The sequence below is a fragment of the Xyrauchen texanus genome, chromosome 13 (assembly GCF_025860055.1).
Source record: "Xyrauchen texanus isolate HMW12.3.18 chromosome 13, RBS_HiC_50CHRs, whole genome shotgun sequence".
Classification (NCBI taxonomy): Eukaryota; Metazoa; Chordata; class Actinopteri; order Cypriniformes; family Catostomidae; genus Xyrauchen; species Xyrauchen texanus.
The window spans coordinates 9750783-9765764 of NC_068288.1; the positions used below are offsets into that span (position 1 = coordinate 9750783).

At 38.0% G+C, this 14982-nt stretch overlaps 2 protein-coding genes across 2 annotated transcripts in view; one reads left to right on the forward strand and one right to left on the reverse strand.

Annotated features, from left to right (window-relative positions):
* The first annotated feature begins 846 nt into the window (after positions 1 to 846).
* Positions 847 to 5409, forward strand: LOC127653940 (small ubiquitin-related modifier 3-like). The gene is made up of 4 exons (XM_052140813.1): positions 847 to 981; positions 1923 to 2051; positions 4041 to 4112; positions 4331 to 5409. The coding sequence occupies exons 1-4, from the start codon at positions 961 to 963 to the stop codon at positions 4391 to 4393; spliced, it is 285 nt and encodes a 94-aa protein (XP_051996773.1). The 5' UTR covers positions 847 to 960; the 3' UTR covers positions 4394 to 5409.
* Positions 5410 to 5557: 148 nt separating this feature from the next.
* The window catches only part of LOC127654172 (multidrug resistance-associated protein 1-like), a 30788-nt gene continuing 21363 nt past the window's right edge, over positions 5558 to 14982 (reverse strand). The window contains exons 20-31 of the mRNA XM_052141221.1: positions 14750 to 14828; positions 14072 to 14189; positions 13750 to 13957; positions 13023 to 13333; positions 12636 to 12835; positions 11799 to 11925; positions 11423 to 11524; positions 11053 to 11199; positions 10012 to 10170; positions 9657 to 9823; positions 9363 to 9557; positions 5558 to 7945 (exon numbers count right to left, since the gene is read on the reverse strand). Coding sequence (XP_051997181.1) covers positions 7837 to 7945; positions 9363 to 9557; positions 9657 to 9823; positions 10012 to 10170; positions 11053 to 11199; positions 11423 to 11524; positions 11799 to 11925; positions 12636 to 12835; positions 13023 to 13333; positions 13750 to 13957; positions 14072 to 14189; positions 14750 to 14828 — 1922 coding nt within the window. The 3' untranslated portion in view covers positions 5558 to 7836. The remainder of the gene's footprint in view (positions 7946 to 9362; positions 9558 to 9656; positions 9824 to 10011; positions 10171 to 11052; positions 11200 to 11422; positions 11525 to 11798; positions 11926 to 12635; positions 12836 to 13022; positions 13334 to 13749; positions 13958 to 14071; positions 14190 to 14749; positions 14829 to 14982) is intronic.

The window sequence follows — 14982 nt, forward strand, 5'->3', positions numbered from 1 at the left end:
ACAACATATTGGCAACAACAGCAACTTTGCATCTTTTCTGACTTTTGCTGCTTCATCCTTCAACACAACATAACATTAGCCCTTTATTCATTATTACAGCGATGCGGCCTGCAACACGTTATTTTATTCTGCATTTGGCCCCTGATAGAAAAGGTTTGGACACCCCTGCATTAGGCCCACTTAGATGTTTTATATAGTTGTGACCAGGACTGGGTTATGAATCAGCAGTGGGGCCAGTGCCAGAGCCTCCATGGTCCAAGTCAAGACTACCAAAGAAAGCTGAACACGGACACTCAGCACATACGGTGCAGTTCGATCACTAGGGCCCCACTGGGCCCATCAGCTCATAAAAACAAATCCCTAGGACCCTTAGACCCCTGGCCACATTCTTTATTTTATTCTAATACTGTTCAAATTTTCTAAATATTACAGCAAGCAATGTGTTAAGATTTGCGTAGGCTACTATTTTTTTTTTTTTTTTAGAATGTTAACCTAGCAAAATTATTTTAGCCAGTTTCGCTTAACACAGGATAAGTAGTCTGGACCATCATAATTTGTTTGTACTCCAATAAATGCAATTTTTATGTCTTACAATTGCCAATAATAAATAAAGTTATGAAATGTTATTTTCATCACCATCACAAAACACATGCAAACATAACAGGGCCCATTACATTGACCACCATTGTTTTCAAATGACGAAATGTATGGCCTTTTTATTTTAAAGCAGAAAATGGACTAGTTAACTCTGCCATAACCTGGGCGGTCCATAAACCGGGTCAGAGCTTTGCGCGCTCTCGTGAATAAGAGGACTGTCACGTGACCCGGAACCATCCAATCATTGATATAGTACGGAAAGTAAAGCGCGTCACCGTCGGCAGCTGTGTTGCTCTACAGTGCTGAGAGCGCATCTTGTGTTCATTATACCTCCTTAATACAGACCAATAGCCACCTGCTAAAATGTCCGAAGACAAACCTAAGGTGAGTGTCTGTTTTGTGGTTTTATTGTAACTTTAAAGCGTGGCTTGAAACGAGCCGCGTGCGGCCGAGTTCCAGTTTCATTTTGTGCAACCTTGCTGTAATAGTTAGATTGCGCATTTATGCGGGACTCGGGCGGTCGGCACGCAATCGTTGTCTAATTTTCATTAGAAATCCATCCGTTTTAATTTTAGCTATGTAGTTTTATCGTCGCATGTTTTTATTGAGGGCATAGAGAAGTGCGCCATTCTGTGGTATGTACCGCGTATTGTTCTCTCCTGGTGTAATTTAGCGTTTGCGGCTTTTTCTTTGTGAGAGCGGAGTGGCGCTGACCGGCCATGTTACGCCATTGGCGTAAGGAAGTGCCGCAAGAACAGCGGGACGAAATATGAAAAAGCTCCGTAGTACACGATGAAAATTCTCCTTTTGGGCGATAAATACGACGAATTAAGTGTATTTTAACATTAATTGACCGCGTTCAACCTAAAATTTCATTTCGTTAATTTTTCAGTTCTGGGTATTGAGCTCTGAGTTGCACCTCGCTGCGCCAGATGCTTAAAAATGGCGCACAAGCCGCAACCGTGTTTGAGAAGGCGGCTGATTTTCAGTACAAATGGTCAGACGAACCATGTGAATGTATGTGGATTTACACATCGTGCTGAATTCACAGCACATTTTATGGATGAATGTGTGGCCAGGATGGGCTAAAAAGGAGTCAAAATAATAAGTTGACTTATAAAAGAAACTTTTAGCATTTACTGGGCCTAGTTGTTCAGTAGTTGCTCATTTCTGCCATTCTTCAAAAGATGTGCAAAAAGCATCCCACTTTCTACAGTAGGTTGGGTTATCTAAAATGAGATCAAACTTTTAGATGCATTAAATTAATTTGACCTATGTGTAATATGCTTGCTTATTCATGCCCAATGCATTTATTGTGATTTCAGGAGGGAGTGAAAACCGAGAACGACCACATCAATCTGAAGGTGGCAGGCCAGGATGGCTCGGTGGTCCAGTTCAAAATTAAAAGGCACACGCCGCTCAGCAAATTAATGAAAGCGTACTGTGAGAGACAGGTAGGCTCTGTTAGGCGTCTGTACTAGATAATTAATCTCCCCTATGCATGGTAAGAACCCTACTTAGGACTGCTGTGTAGGCCAGTGTTTCCCAACTAGAGTGCCGTGAAAGATTCTCAGGTGTGCTGTGAAAAATGATCAAATTCCACTAAATAAATCAGGGCTCCAGACTCCGTTTTTCAACTTTTTTCCCCCCTAATAGTTCAATAAAAATTTGCAAGAGGTCGTATTGCTGCGAATTCAAAGTTGGCTGTCTCTGGTTGTGCTCTGTCGTTTTTTGTTCCATACGACAAATATCAAATGGCAAACACGAAAGTAAACTGCTTTACCAGGATCAGTCAGCGCTGCTCAATGGACAGATCAGTGCGGAGATGTTCATTTACACGTGGGCCAGTCTCAGCTGTGCAGATCATCATAAACAGAGCTGCGAGAAGCATGGGCTGAGTCACGAGTTTGCAATTGATTACTTGTTTAAAACCTGTATGAAAGCCATAATGTGTCAATGATTAAACCAGTTTAAAATCGTTTTAAACAGCCCCAACATTCTAAACCGCATTTAAAAGGAATAATGGAGAAATCTGCACAACGAACTGACAGAAATTGTAAGGTTTCAATTTACACAAAAAAAAAAATGAATGATTGTTTCTTAGGAAAAATGACAATTTGTTTTATGGTTACTGCTAATCATGGTTTTACTTTTGGTTACTGTGATCTTACTGAAAATGCCACAGTTAAAACTATGAATACAATGGAACTTTCTCCTTCTGTGTAAAACCTTTTCTAATGCCCTCTGATTGTAGAAAAGGCTTTGTTTGTCTTCAGATGACTATTTTAATCTAGATCCTGATAAAAAGAAAGAAAACGTGAAGGAAAACAATTTTTTTTTTCAGTTGGACCGGTGCGACCATTTGTAGAATTTAACACTTGTGCTACCACTTTTAATTGTTAGTTTGAAGCCATGTAAATAAATGGATAAATACAAAATTATTTGCTGTGTCATTGCCAGAATTAATTTGCAAGAACAAATCTAAAAATAAGAAAAGGTGCAAATTTGTTGTTTTATTCATTACCCAAATAGCACTCTTGCCACCTGTGATCTCATTACCGTATTTACTTGCGTTTTTTACATAGCCGAATTTCAAACATTATGAGTAAACGCGCAACTAAAATGGACAGAAAACATGGAAGTTCTTGAAAAGGAAAACTATCAACGATGGTTGTGTGGGACATTGAGATAGAGGTGTGCCATGGGATTTGTTTAATTGTAAAAAGTGTGCCGTGGCAGAATTTTTTTTGGGAAACACTGGTGTAGGCAATCCGTGTAGATCAGATCATTATGCTAAGTCAGATCATGCAATACAATTGGAAAAACTTTTAAATCACTACAAGCAGAAACATTTTAATGAATCATATTGTTGTTATTGTCATTAGTTGTATATATTAAGTATAATGTAGGGTCAGAAATGTAGAGGGGATCGGGGCAAAAATGCTGCCAAAATTCAAAATGGGTCTGCATTAAAGGTGAACAGTGTTTGTTATCTTGGACTTAGTGACACCTAGTGGTGTGGATGCAGCATCATTCAGCATCATTCAAAATCAATAGTTTTCAGTTACAGATGCCATTGTGTAAATTATTTTTTAACACTCAGCCATGATTAATTTAATCCATGAGTACATGTCCAATAACAAGATGATTACAGAGTTTAAGCTAGTAGTATTCAGATGGTCATGTGATTCTTAAATGGCAGCCCCTATGAGGGCACCCCTGCACAATGTAGAATAAAACAGCTTTTATAAGGTTTGATCGAGTGGGCTAAATATTGTCTCTTGATTAAAAAAAAAAAAAAATAATAATCACAGTTTCTGACACTTAAGATTTGTAACATCTGGAGTGTATTATTAATGTGCATATCTCTTGATTCATCTCTGTAAATCCATCGGACTTTCCTTCCTCTTGAGCCCTAACACAAGTACTTTTTTCTCTTATAGGGTTTGTCAATTAGACAGATTAGATTTAGGTTTGACGGCCAGCCAATAAATGAGACAGACACACCTGCGCAGGTGAGTGTGTGTTGAAGGCACTATATCATAATTTTTTGATTTAAGACTTAAAACTACTAATCCCAGGTGAAACTGGATTGTATTTGTAACACGTTGACTGGATGTTATATGTTGCCATTTATACATTTTGGTAATCTAGGCCTAGAATGCATGTTGAATGCAACATATAGTCTGTACCAAATCATCAATCAAAGGTTTTCTCATTTGTATTGTGATAGTTGGAGATGGAGGACGAGGACACAATTGATGTATTTCAGCAACAAACTGGCGGCTCCTGCTAAACTCAACATATGGACCACACATGTATCTATTTTATGCTCATGATGTTTTCATTCACATTATTTCCCCTGCTCTCTCTCTCTCTCTCTTTTGTTGTCTCTAGCTTTCCTAGAGTGGGCATCAAAATGTGTTTCCTGTGATCAATATTTAAACACATGTTTTAGACAGCTACTGTGGTGGGAAAACAAACACAACCTGGCTGCCAGAGGGTGTAGTTGTTCAAATTGTCCACAAGCCTCGTCTGCTATCTGTTAGACCGCTGGATTGAATGTTGTTCAGCTAATTCACTGAACAAGCCCAAAATAGAACCAATTGACTCCCAATGTTTATTCGCCCAATAAAAGGTGGGGGACACTTAGTTTGTTTGTTTTTCATCCCTTATTCTAAAGAGCTTTAAGTACTCCTGTTTCAGCTCAGATTCTATTTGCCTGTATGTGTTGTAGAAATAAGTTCAATCAGTGTTGTATTCATCTGCTTTTTTTAATGGGGCTGCTTCTAATTGGAGCTCACTGCAAGAGCGGGACTGTGGACTGTTGTGATGGTCATTTAAAAGTGTAGAGACTTGCTACATGACACAATTTGCAGACAAACCTTCTGGACCAAACCCCAAAGATGGTACTCTGATTGTCTGACAAGGGCACAATTATACCAACAACTTCTAAGTTCATACTTTTTAAATGTGTAGAAATATATCGCTTTACCATTCCCATTTCCTCACATATCTTGACAGAGGATGTAGGAATGTCCTAAAAGACCAATATGTCCCGTTTTTATTTTTAAATCCCATAACTACTACCAGATCTTGAAGCTAAACAAAAGGGAATCGTTTCAAGCTTTGTTGCAGAAATGTATCCATCACTCAAGGACTGGTCTAATCTCTTTTATCATCGATACCCCTCCCGCTGTAATTCATATGGTTCACAGGGAGAGAGGCTTTTAAGGGTTGACTCAAAGATTTCCGGATGTTGGCATCTTTCTGTACTGATTTGTACATTTTTTTTTTTTTTTTTTTTGTCCTTTACTACTGTAAACAATAAATATAGTTTGGTACTCATTTCTTGGTGCGGCTTCTTCATCATGTCCAAAACAAATTGTTTATTATTGTTTGATGGCATGTCTAAAACTGTAGAAAACTATAAGCACAATGATGCATCCTTTAACAAGATGTCAAAAATTCTTTATTAACATAAAAAACATAAGATGAAGTGTCAAAGATTAAATATATAAAGTATGGAGTGTCATAAAGACACTCAAATGTACACGTCACACATGTAGCTTTATTGCATAGTGTTATTAGATGCATTGTCTTTTCAAGTCCACTTTTTAAGTTTAAAGTATATTCTAAGTATCTACAGTAACTTACAGAATTTGTATAACATTGAGATTTCTCAAATTGTCAGGGTTCCCACGTGTCCTGGAAAATATTTTATAATATAAAAAATGTTTGACTATCACTAACAAGGTTTTTGTAACATGCACAGAAACATTGTAATGATCGAGACTCCGGATAGATGTCAAACACCAGATTTGTCACTGCCAGATTCTTCACATTGGTAAACAACATCATCAGTTGATTGACATGAACAGCCCTGTCTCATACAAATCTGAACCTTTTACTCATAATTATAATGATGGGATGATGACACCGTGGAAAATATGGTTTCATTCCAACAATGCTGTATTGTTAACTACAAAACATTTGAGTTGTAAATTATTAAAAAGACCTTCGGAATTAATTTTGTATATATGAGGACGTAATTGCTGATATTAGTCGTAAAAATGCCATATAACATATTAGGGATGAAAATAAATGTTTAAATGCACAATTACATTAACATCATGATATGTCCTAGTTTATTAAACCATAAAAGGCTGCAATTTAAATAAATATATAATCTTCATGTTCTGCGTGCTTTAAAGTGAATGTGTGAAGCCACCACTCTTACACTGAAAACACCTCATCATGATCATCCCACGCTGTGTGTGTGTGTGTGTGTGTGTGTCCTTGTTTGGGGTTTGATAATCACACAAGGCTATGTTGGGAACTGTTTATCTGGAAGTGAGACTAAGGACAAAAATACACAGAAATGTCAAAATAAAAGCTCGATTTAAATGAACACGTGAAATGGGCAAAAAAACAAAGTATTTTCACTGTATTTTGAATTAGGAGAGACACTTCATTTGATAAAACAATCCAATTTTATGTTGAAAAATGTAATGAATTAATATAATTCTGTTTTTATTTGATATAAGTTTTATTATATAGGCCTATACGTTTGTATTAAATGATTTTATTAGACACCGGTTGCTAATACATTTTTATTAAACTCTCAAATACGGAATTAGGAAAAATAACCATACAATAACCACTACATAACGACCACTCGTGTGTTTTTGTTTAAATATTACACCTGTTGGGCACAAAATGCCCTGGAAATATCCTGGAAAATTGTGCCTTGAAAAGAGTGGGAACTCTGTGAAGTGCAACACTGCTAAATAAAACTGAGGTAAACAATATTTCTTAAGATATTAAAACTGCAACTATTTTATCATTCAGCAGTTTATTTGAGATGTTTCATTAACACCATCTTATAGTGTACAGATTGCATGTTCTTTCATCCAGCCATTATTGCCCATTTATGTTTCCTTTGGCTGAAACGAACAAACACTACTTGGGCGACCATATTGTTTTGCTCCCTAAACCCTCTCGTTAAAGCTTTAATTGGTGTCTAAGTGGGAGTCTGGTATTTTTCATGGAATTTCAGGTCAATATATGTGGCAATATGTTTGTAAACATATTTGTCCTCTTTTTTATGATTCTTCACATAACTTACAGTCTGGAATACTACAAAGAGAACTTTGTATGGAACAACTAGAGCTTATAGAATTGCCTTCTTTGATTTGTTCCAAAGTTACTTATAAAAAATATATATATTTTGCATGTCAGCTTTTCACATTCTTTCACCATAGGTTCTATGCATAGTTAGAATAGATACTTTCATTTTATTTGGTGTAATATTTACAGATTTCAATAAACTAAACCTTTATATTGTGTAACCCTACAAACAAAGTTAAAAGCACCTTTATCTTCTGACAGGAGAACCTGAAATCTGAGCAGGAATGGTAAAGTATTCCTAAGTATTCGTATTCCTAAATAGCTGCTTAGAGTTACTATGCCCATGGTGAAGGCTGTAAACCTGAGTAGATGGTTACGTCTTAGCTTTAGTAACAACTTATCAAGATAACCACTTCTATATGTAGGTGTGTTGTAAATTGGACTTCAAGTCTCCAGTTTTTTTCCCTTGTGAAGCACCAGTTGGTGGGTAATTTGAGGTCCACTCTGTGCGTCTTACATGAATTACCGAGAGGCTGCAGGTTCTTCACTTTCACCACAAGGGGGCGCCAGAAGACAGTTGGTTTCCGATGTCAGCGTCCGGCCACAAGTTCACAAGAGCCCAGCTTCTCTGCACATGTAGTAAAACTGGCCTCTCTTTGCTATCAGGTTGGTGGGAGAATCCATCTCCAGTATATGTCCCTTATCCATAACAATTACCCTGTGAAAACAGAGAAGATCGCAAGTTCAAATCAATTATTCAAACGTGTACATAATATGCATCCCCATGTCGCTCTAAAACTTTGGTGCGTGCGTGTGTGTCTTTAAAACACGTCACATATGTTACGTTAGTATTTTATAGACAAAAAAAGTTCCGGGTCAGCGGGGTCACTCACACAGAACCCGTCATTGTGCTACAAAAGGCTAGAGGCAGCACCACGACTCGAAAACGCATTTTGTAAGAGTTTAATCCATTTTTAATTTGACAAGGCGGCTAAAAAATAAATAAAACATGGCACTTCAGCACAAACCCAGCCATACTGGACAGCAAAACAGGTGCCAAGACAAACGAATGTTACATAAAAACAGGCAAAACGCATTCAGTGTGCCACTTTGTCGTTTAATTTTGCGACTAAAACACTTTCTAATTTTTAATATCACATAAGGCACTGATGAACTGTTTGATTCAAAATGGTGATGAAAAAGGCAGGATTTTCCAAGCGTAAGTGCCATACTGTTGGTAGCCTACTAAGACAGTTAAAGGGATATTTCACCCCAAAATGAAACATTTCTCATCATTTACTCACCCTTATACCATCCCAGATGTGTGTCTTTCTTTCATCTGCTGAACTCAAATGAAAAATCTTAGAAGAATATCTCAGCTCTGTAGGTCCATACAATTGCAAGTGAATGGGTGCCAACATTTTGAAGCTACAAAGTCCAAATAAGGGCAAAATAAAAGTACTCCAGATGATTTAACAGTGTTAAATCAATGTCTTCTGATGTGATATGACAGGTGTAGGTGAGAAACAGATACATTTTTAAGTCCTTTTTTCCCTATAAATTCTCCTCCCTTGTCAGTCAATCTCCACTTCAGTTTGTCTTTCCCATTCTTCTTGTTTTGTATTTGGTGATTCATATTCTTTGTGCATATTGCCCCCTACTGGGCAGAGAGGAGAATTGATGCTAAATAATTACTGTAAATACTGATGTGTTTCTCACCCACATCTATCATATCGTGTCTGAATACATGGGTTTAACCACTGGAGTCATATGGATTACTTTTATGCTCCCTTTATGAGGATTTTGCTCCAAACATTTGGCACCCATTCCCTTGTCCTGTATGGCCCTACTGAGCTGAAGTATTCTTTTAAAAATCTGCATAAGAAAGAAAGTCATACACATCTGGGATGCCAGGAGGATGAATAAATCATGAAAGAATTTTTATTTTTGCGTGAATTATCCCTTTAAATGTCATTGATAAATTCAACTTGTTATTATGCCTATGTTATTATGCCTATTTCCATGTTTAGGTGAGAGAGGTTGATGCGGTGACTGAAAATAATCAAAGATAAAAAGGGGCTGTGTGGAATGAAATGTTTGGGAACCATTGTTGTATGGTTATGGTCATGACTTACTTTGTGTAGTCCATAATGGTATTGAGGCGGTGTGCTATGGTAAGAACAGCACAATCTTCAAACTGGCTGCGGATGGTAGACTGGATCAGGGTGTCTGTCTCCAGGTCCAACGCAGCTGTTGCCTCATCCAACACCAATATTTTTGTCTTTCGGAGAAGAGCTCTTGCTAGGCATACCAGCTGCCTCTGACCGAGACTGCAGGATTAAAGGAGAACACAGCACTAAGTTTACCAAGTAACTTGGATATGTATTATTTAATGCTATGGTTCAACTCGAAAGTTTGGATCCTCAAACCTTAGGTTTTCTCCTCCCTCTGAGCACTCATGATTGAGTTTATCGGGAAGATTTGACACAAAGTTTTTAAGGTGAGCCAGTTCCAGGGCATTCCACACCTCCTCATCAGAGTAGGTATCAAACGGATCAAGGTTCATTCGGAGACATCCAGAAAACAGCACAGGGTCCTGTGAGAATAGTAAAATTGCAAAATAGATTAGTGTGGAATGGATGGATCCTCATAACATATTGAAATACTGCCACAGTGAGAAGATGAGAAGCAACTATTGAGTTGCCCATTTGCCCAAAGAGATAAATTAAATATTTGACTGTGAAGAAATGACCAACAGTAATGGTAGATATCAGTTCTACTTACCTGTGGAATGATGGTGATCCGGGATCTTAGATCATGAAGCCCGATTTCTGCAATATTGATTCCATCAATGTAGATCTCTCCTTTTGCTGCTTCCAAGATCCGAAAAATTCCAAGAGCCAAAGATGACTTTCCAGCACCAGTTCTTCCCACAATACCAATCTGTGAGGATAAAAGGAACCAAAGAGTGAGACTGTGGTACTTTTTCAACATTGCTTAACCTACAGACAAAGAAATTACAGAAGATATGATCAGTAAGACTTTGCATCACCACAATCCCACCAAATGTTTGATAAGTATAATTACCATAATGTGCTTTTCACTGTTACATCCTAATGACATCATCAAATGGTTAGGAAAATATTGCTTCATCTTTGTCCTCTCTTGAACTAAAATCAGTGGTTCACCCAAAATTAAAATTATGTCATCATTTACTTACCGCCTTTATGAGGTTTCAACCCGTATGGTTTTCTTTCTTCCATAAAACACAAAATAAGATATTATTGAGTATTGAGTCTTCAAGCTGCTCTTCCATATATTTCTGTGATGAGCATACTGACATTTAAATGGTTACTAACTGGAAATGTTCCCCTTATGCAGCCCTCAAAATCTTAATATTTTAATATGCACATGCACAAATGAGATTTGAGAGCTACGGGGGAGAATATTTCGAGTGAATAACAACAACAGAGATTTAATGCTGTCGTATGGCTTCAGAAGACTTGGAATATAGTGCACAAGTAATTTTATGTTTCTTTGCTCTGCATTGGAATTTGACAGCCCCTGCTCAAAATATGCTTTTATTTCATGGAAAGGAGCAGCCTAGACATCTGTCAAACATCTCCTATATTGGAAGAAAGTAAGTAAATATGGGTTTGGAATGCTATGACGGTGAGTAAATGATGACAGAAGGGTACGTTTTGCATGAACCATTCCTCTAAATACCACAAGGTACGGATTATTTAAAAGAAAAAAAGTAGTAATATTTGTAGAGAAGTTTATTTTATTATTATTAGTTTATTTTAACAAACTGTCCACTTGTACCTTCTCTCGCTCTTGGATTCGGACAGAGATGCCCTTCAAGGCCAACTCCAGGCCTTTGCGGTATTGAAGACCATATTCATGAAACTCTATTGTCCCTGTTTGAGGCCAAGATGTTGGCAAAGAACTTCCTTCTATGGTCCATGCTGCCTGTAAATAATAGCATTCAAAGTGAAAAGGTAACTCTTAAAATGCTTGCTCTGACCACAGACTAGACAATATAATATCTATACAATATCTATACTGTGGGCCAATAATGAAAAGGATGGTGCTCAACAAACAGTTACCTAAATTATTCTCACTGATCTTTTTCCACTATTCAATGAATACATTAGTTTTTTATTTTGAATTAGGGTGCACATTTCACACTCACCTCTTTCGGTGTGTCTGCATACTCCTTTACTCTCTCAACCGACACAATGTTGTTCTCTACATCTGTCCATGACCTTACAATCCAGCTCAGGAATCCTGTCACCTGAAAGACAGTAAAATAAAAGGATCACATTGGATGATCTGTTTTGCTTGGACTGTATTTTCTTCTCTACATAATAATTTGAAAAAGGCTGACCACAAATGAAAAAATACTCTGCAGCAGCACTTGTGCAAGAGTAAAAGTCAATTTTGAAGTTGAGATTTGAGGATGAACGTTGCAAGAGAGAAGCTGCCACATGCAATCTATTCATTATGCCTCATAATATTTGTGTTTGTAATATTGTATTGCACATTGAAATATTTGTAATGATTCCAACCTGAAGTGAATGTGACACAGCCAGACCAACCATCCCAGGACTCAGGGTTCCTTTTGCAATCACAGAAAGAATCGAAGCAGCAAGAACAATGCCATTACCCAGAAACTCCAGATTCACACCCAGCCACCTGCACCGAAAGACATCGCCAACTGAGGTTAAATGTCTGCACAATTCCAATACATCAATATGTACTTCATAATATGCCCACCACAGTACATAGTAAGGTTCCTTGTCAGGGGATTTTCAATCAGGATGTGTTTTTGCATTCTGTCAGCACTCTTTTTTAACTGTTGGTCTATGTACACATGGAACAGATGGACGTCTTTGGTCATAGCATCACATCTCATGTTTTTTTTTTTCTTCAGACCTCTGCATTCTGTTCCATTTCATTGTACTTCATCTACCTGTTTTTGAATGCAAGTATGCATCTTGTGTGAACACCTAACGGCTCGAACATATTCACCCTTGCACAGCGAAATTGTGCAGGCGAAGAAGGCGTGGGTGGATGAGAAGAGAGTGTGAAACCTGAACATGCTATGTACGAAGGACCTCCCACTAAGTGGTCACTCCCAAACCAAGCGGATTGATATTAATCAACACTGAGAATTTGCATGTCAAAGTGCACCAAACTTAAACCCCATGTGAAATTCCTGTAGGCAAATGTCTTCGCCACCTTCATCACATGGATTCCCATTGAGATGACTGTATTTCTCCAGCAAAACTTCGCTTTGCAAAGATGAATGTGACCAAACATTACATCTATTTGTTTCTGAGCGTAGATTAGAGTAGTTATTGTAATTGTTGAACTGAATTTGCTAGAACCTCTTTAAGACTAACCTTGTGGCTACAAAACGGGGGAAGTAAGCAGCTTGGTTACGATCCACCTTGTGATTGGCGCCCATGATGAAGCGTGACTGTTCATTGAATGCCCGGATGACACTGGCACCCTGCACAGTCTCGTTTAAGTGTGTGTAGATGGGAGAACGACTCACTGACTCCAGCCGCCGCAGTTGGCAGGATGTGGCCACGTAGAAACTCTTCAAGGGTCAAAAGAGCAAGATAGAGAGAGATTACAGTCAAAACCCAACCAGAACCTTTGATGATTTTTTCCGGTGGATTCAGTTATTGTTGGAGTCAGCAGTTGGGTTGTTCTGAAATGCCTGCATTTGCGGTTAATTAATTAACCTCCTTTCCTTAACTCAATAAATGCAGATTCATGCATACCTGTATAAAAGCATAGAGGAATGCCATAGGGAGGATGATAACAGCAGCAAAAGGAGTGACCATCAGCACGATGATACAGACTTCCATTAGTTTGAAGAAGTAACTCAGCATCATTTTTAGCCCATCTGGGATCATATTGTCTATGGCGTCTATCTCTTTTGCAAAGCGATTGAGGAGGTTGCCACTAGGGGTGGACTCAAAGAATGACATGGGGGAGTGAAGTACGTTGTTTAGAAGCTCCAGGTGAAGATGACGGGACGCGATGATGCACCCTAAGGAGATGGCCACAGTTGTACCGAATATGGCGATTCCTAAAATGCAACAAAAAGGAAGAAAATGAACAGTGGTGTCATGAAGAAATGTTACATTCAGGAATGACACCAATTTTTTTTTTAAATTTGTAAACATAGATCAAAACTGAAACTGTGTTGCATGTTGGACAGTTACGGCTTGTCCTATGTAGCTGTAGGGCAGGGTTACCTGCCCACGATGCTGGCCTGACAAAACAATTGTAATTAATGGTGAATGTGGCAACTACTGAAACTTCTGGGAAGACATCTTATGTTATTTAAGATATAGAGTAAGTGTTGGATTGAAGCTAGCAGCAACACATCAAATGCATTTGAAATGACATTTCTGTCAGTAGAAAAATGCTAAACGCTTAAGTGTAGTAAAACAATCATTAGTGTTCTATCTGAGACAAAACTACTCTTTAAATTCTACTGACCTTGAGCAAAACCAAGAGCTCCATACACTCCCAGTTTCAGATCCATGTTTAACTGAGTGCCATTGATGACAGGCTGATCAGCCCACAAGCTTAACCAGTAATTATAACTCAGAGATGCAGCTTGTTGGAAGGCATAGAGGAATACAATGGAAACTATCAAAGGCAAACCAATGGTGCGGAAGTATTCAATGTACATCTCAATTTTGACCTATAAGGATAGAGCAAAAATGGAGACAAAGTGTCATAAGTCAGACATCTGTGATTAATAAAAAAGGGAATTTCTAATTTTTTAAGAGTTAGGTTTTAAAACTAATGATCTTACTCTGCCTATCCGTGCTTTATCAACCTTAGTCAGTTTCCCTAGGTCTTCTAGGATTTGGTCCTCATCAGAATCGGGTAGCGGCTTGACGCTCTGCATTGTAATGCTGTTTGTGTCACCACTAAATAGAGATGAGTTAGAATCAATCAACTTGTAATCAGAATGTTTGTTTCTGACATTTCAGGTCTGTAAGTGTTGCAGCTGAATGTTAGTGGTATGATGTCTTTGTTGTTTTGTGTGTTCAGCCACAAAGTTTTACTATTTGCTACAGACTGTAACTTTAAAGTTGATGTGAGTTCTTTTTTCCATTTTAAAATTCACTGTCATATTTCAGCTTCATATGCATGGTCAACCATAAGTAAACAATTTGAAGGTTGATTTCACCTAAAAGTGTACCTCAGTGGCACTATCCAAACAGTCCTTTGTTTATTTGAGCAGCCTTTCGAGCCAAATACAGTAACATCAGCTTGACCAATGGTGGGAGTTTGGGGCAAGACCATCTGTTTGTACAGCCAATGTATATGGGGTGTGCTGAAATTTCACACTTTTGTTTTAACAGACTATCTTGGTCAGCCAACTTTAACCCCAGCCATTCAGCACCAATATCAGAGTAAGCTTCACTTTTCTGTGTGTCATTTAAAGTCACAGGCACTTATCCACATTAGCATTGAAATCACATACCCAATGAGCTGCTCTTGGGACAGATCCCTGGAGAATGGCATGAAGTCTGCAACACTTAATCTTAAGGACTTTCTGGAGCCTGCAAGTGAATGATTTCAACATAAAACCAATGAAATTAGTTAAATGTAAGGTTTATTCCATTATGTTAATTCAATTATTGAACCATTTCATTTGGATATGACAGTTAGCTTCATGGTGTTAAATGAAGTTGTAGCAAAATACTTGACCTCTCG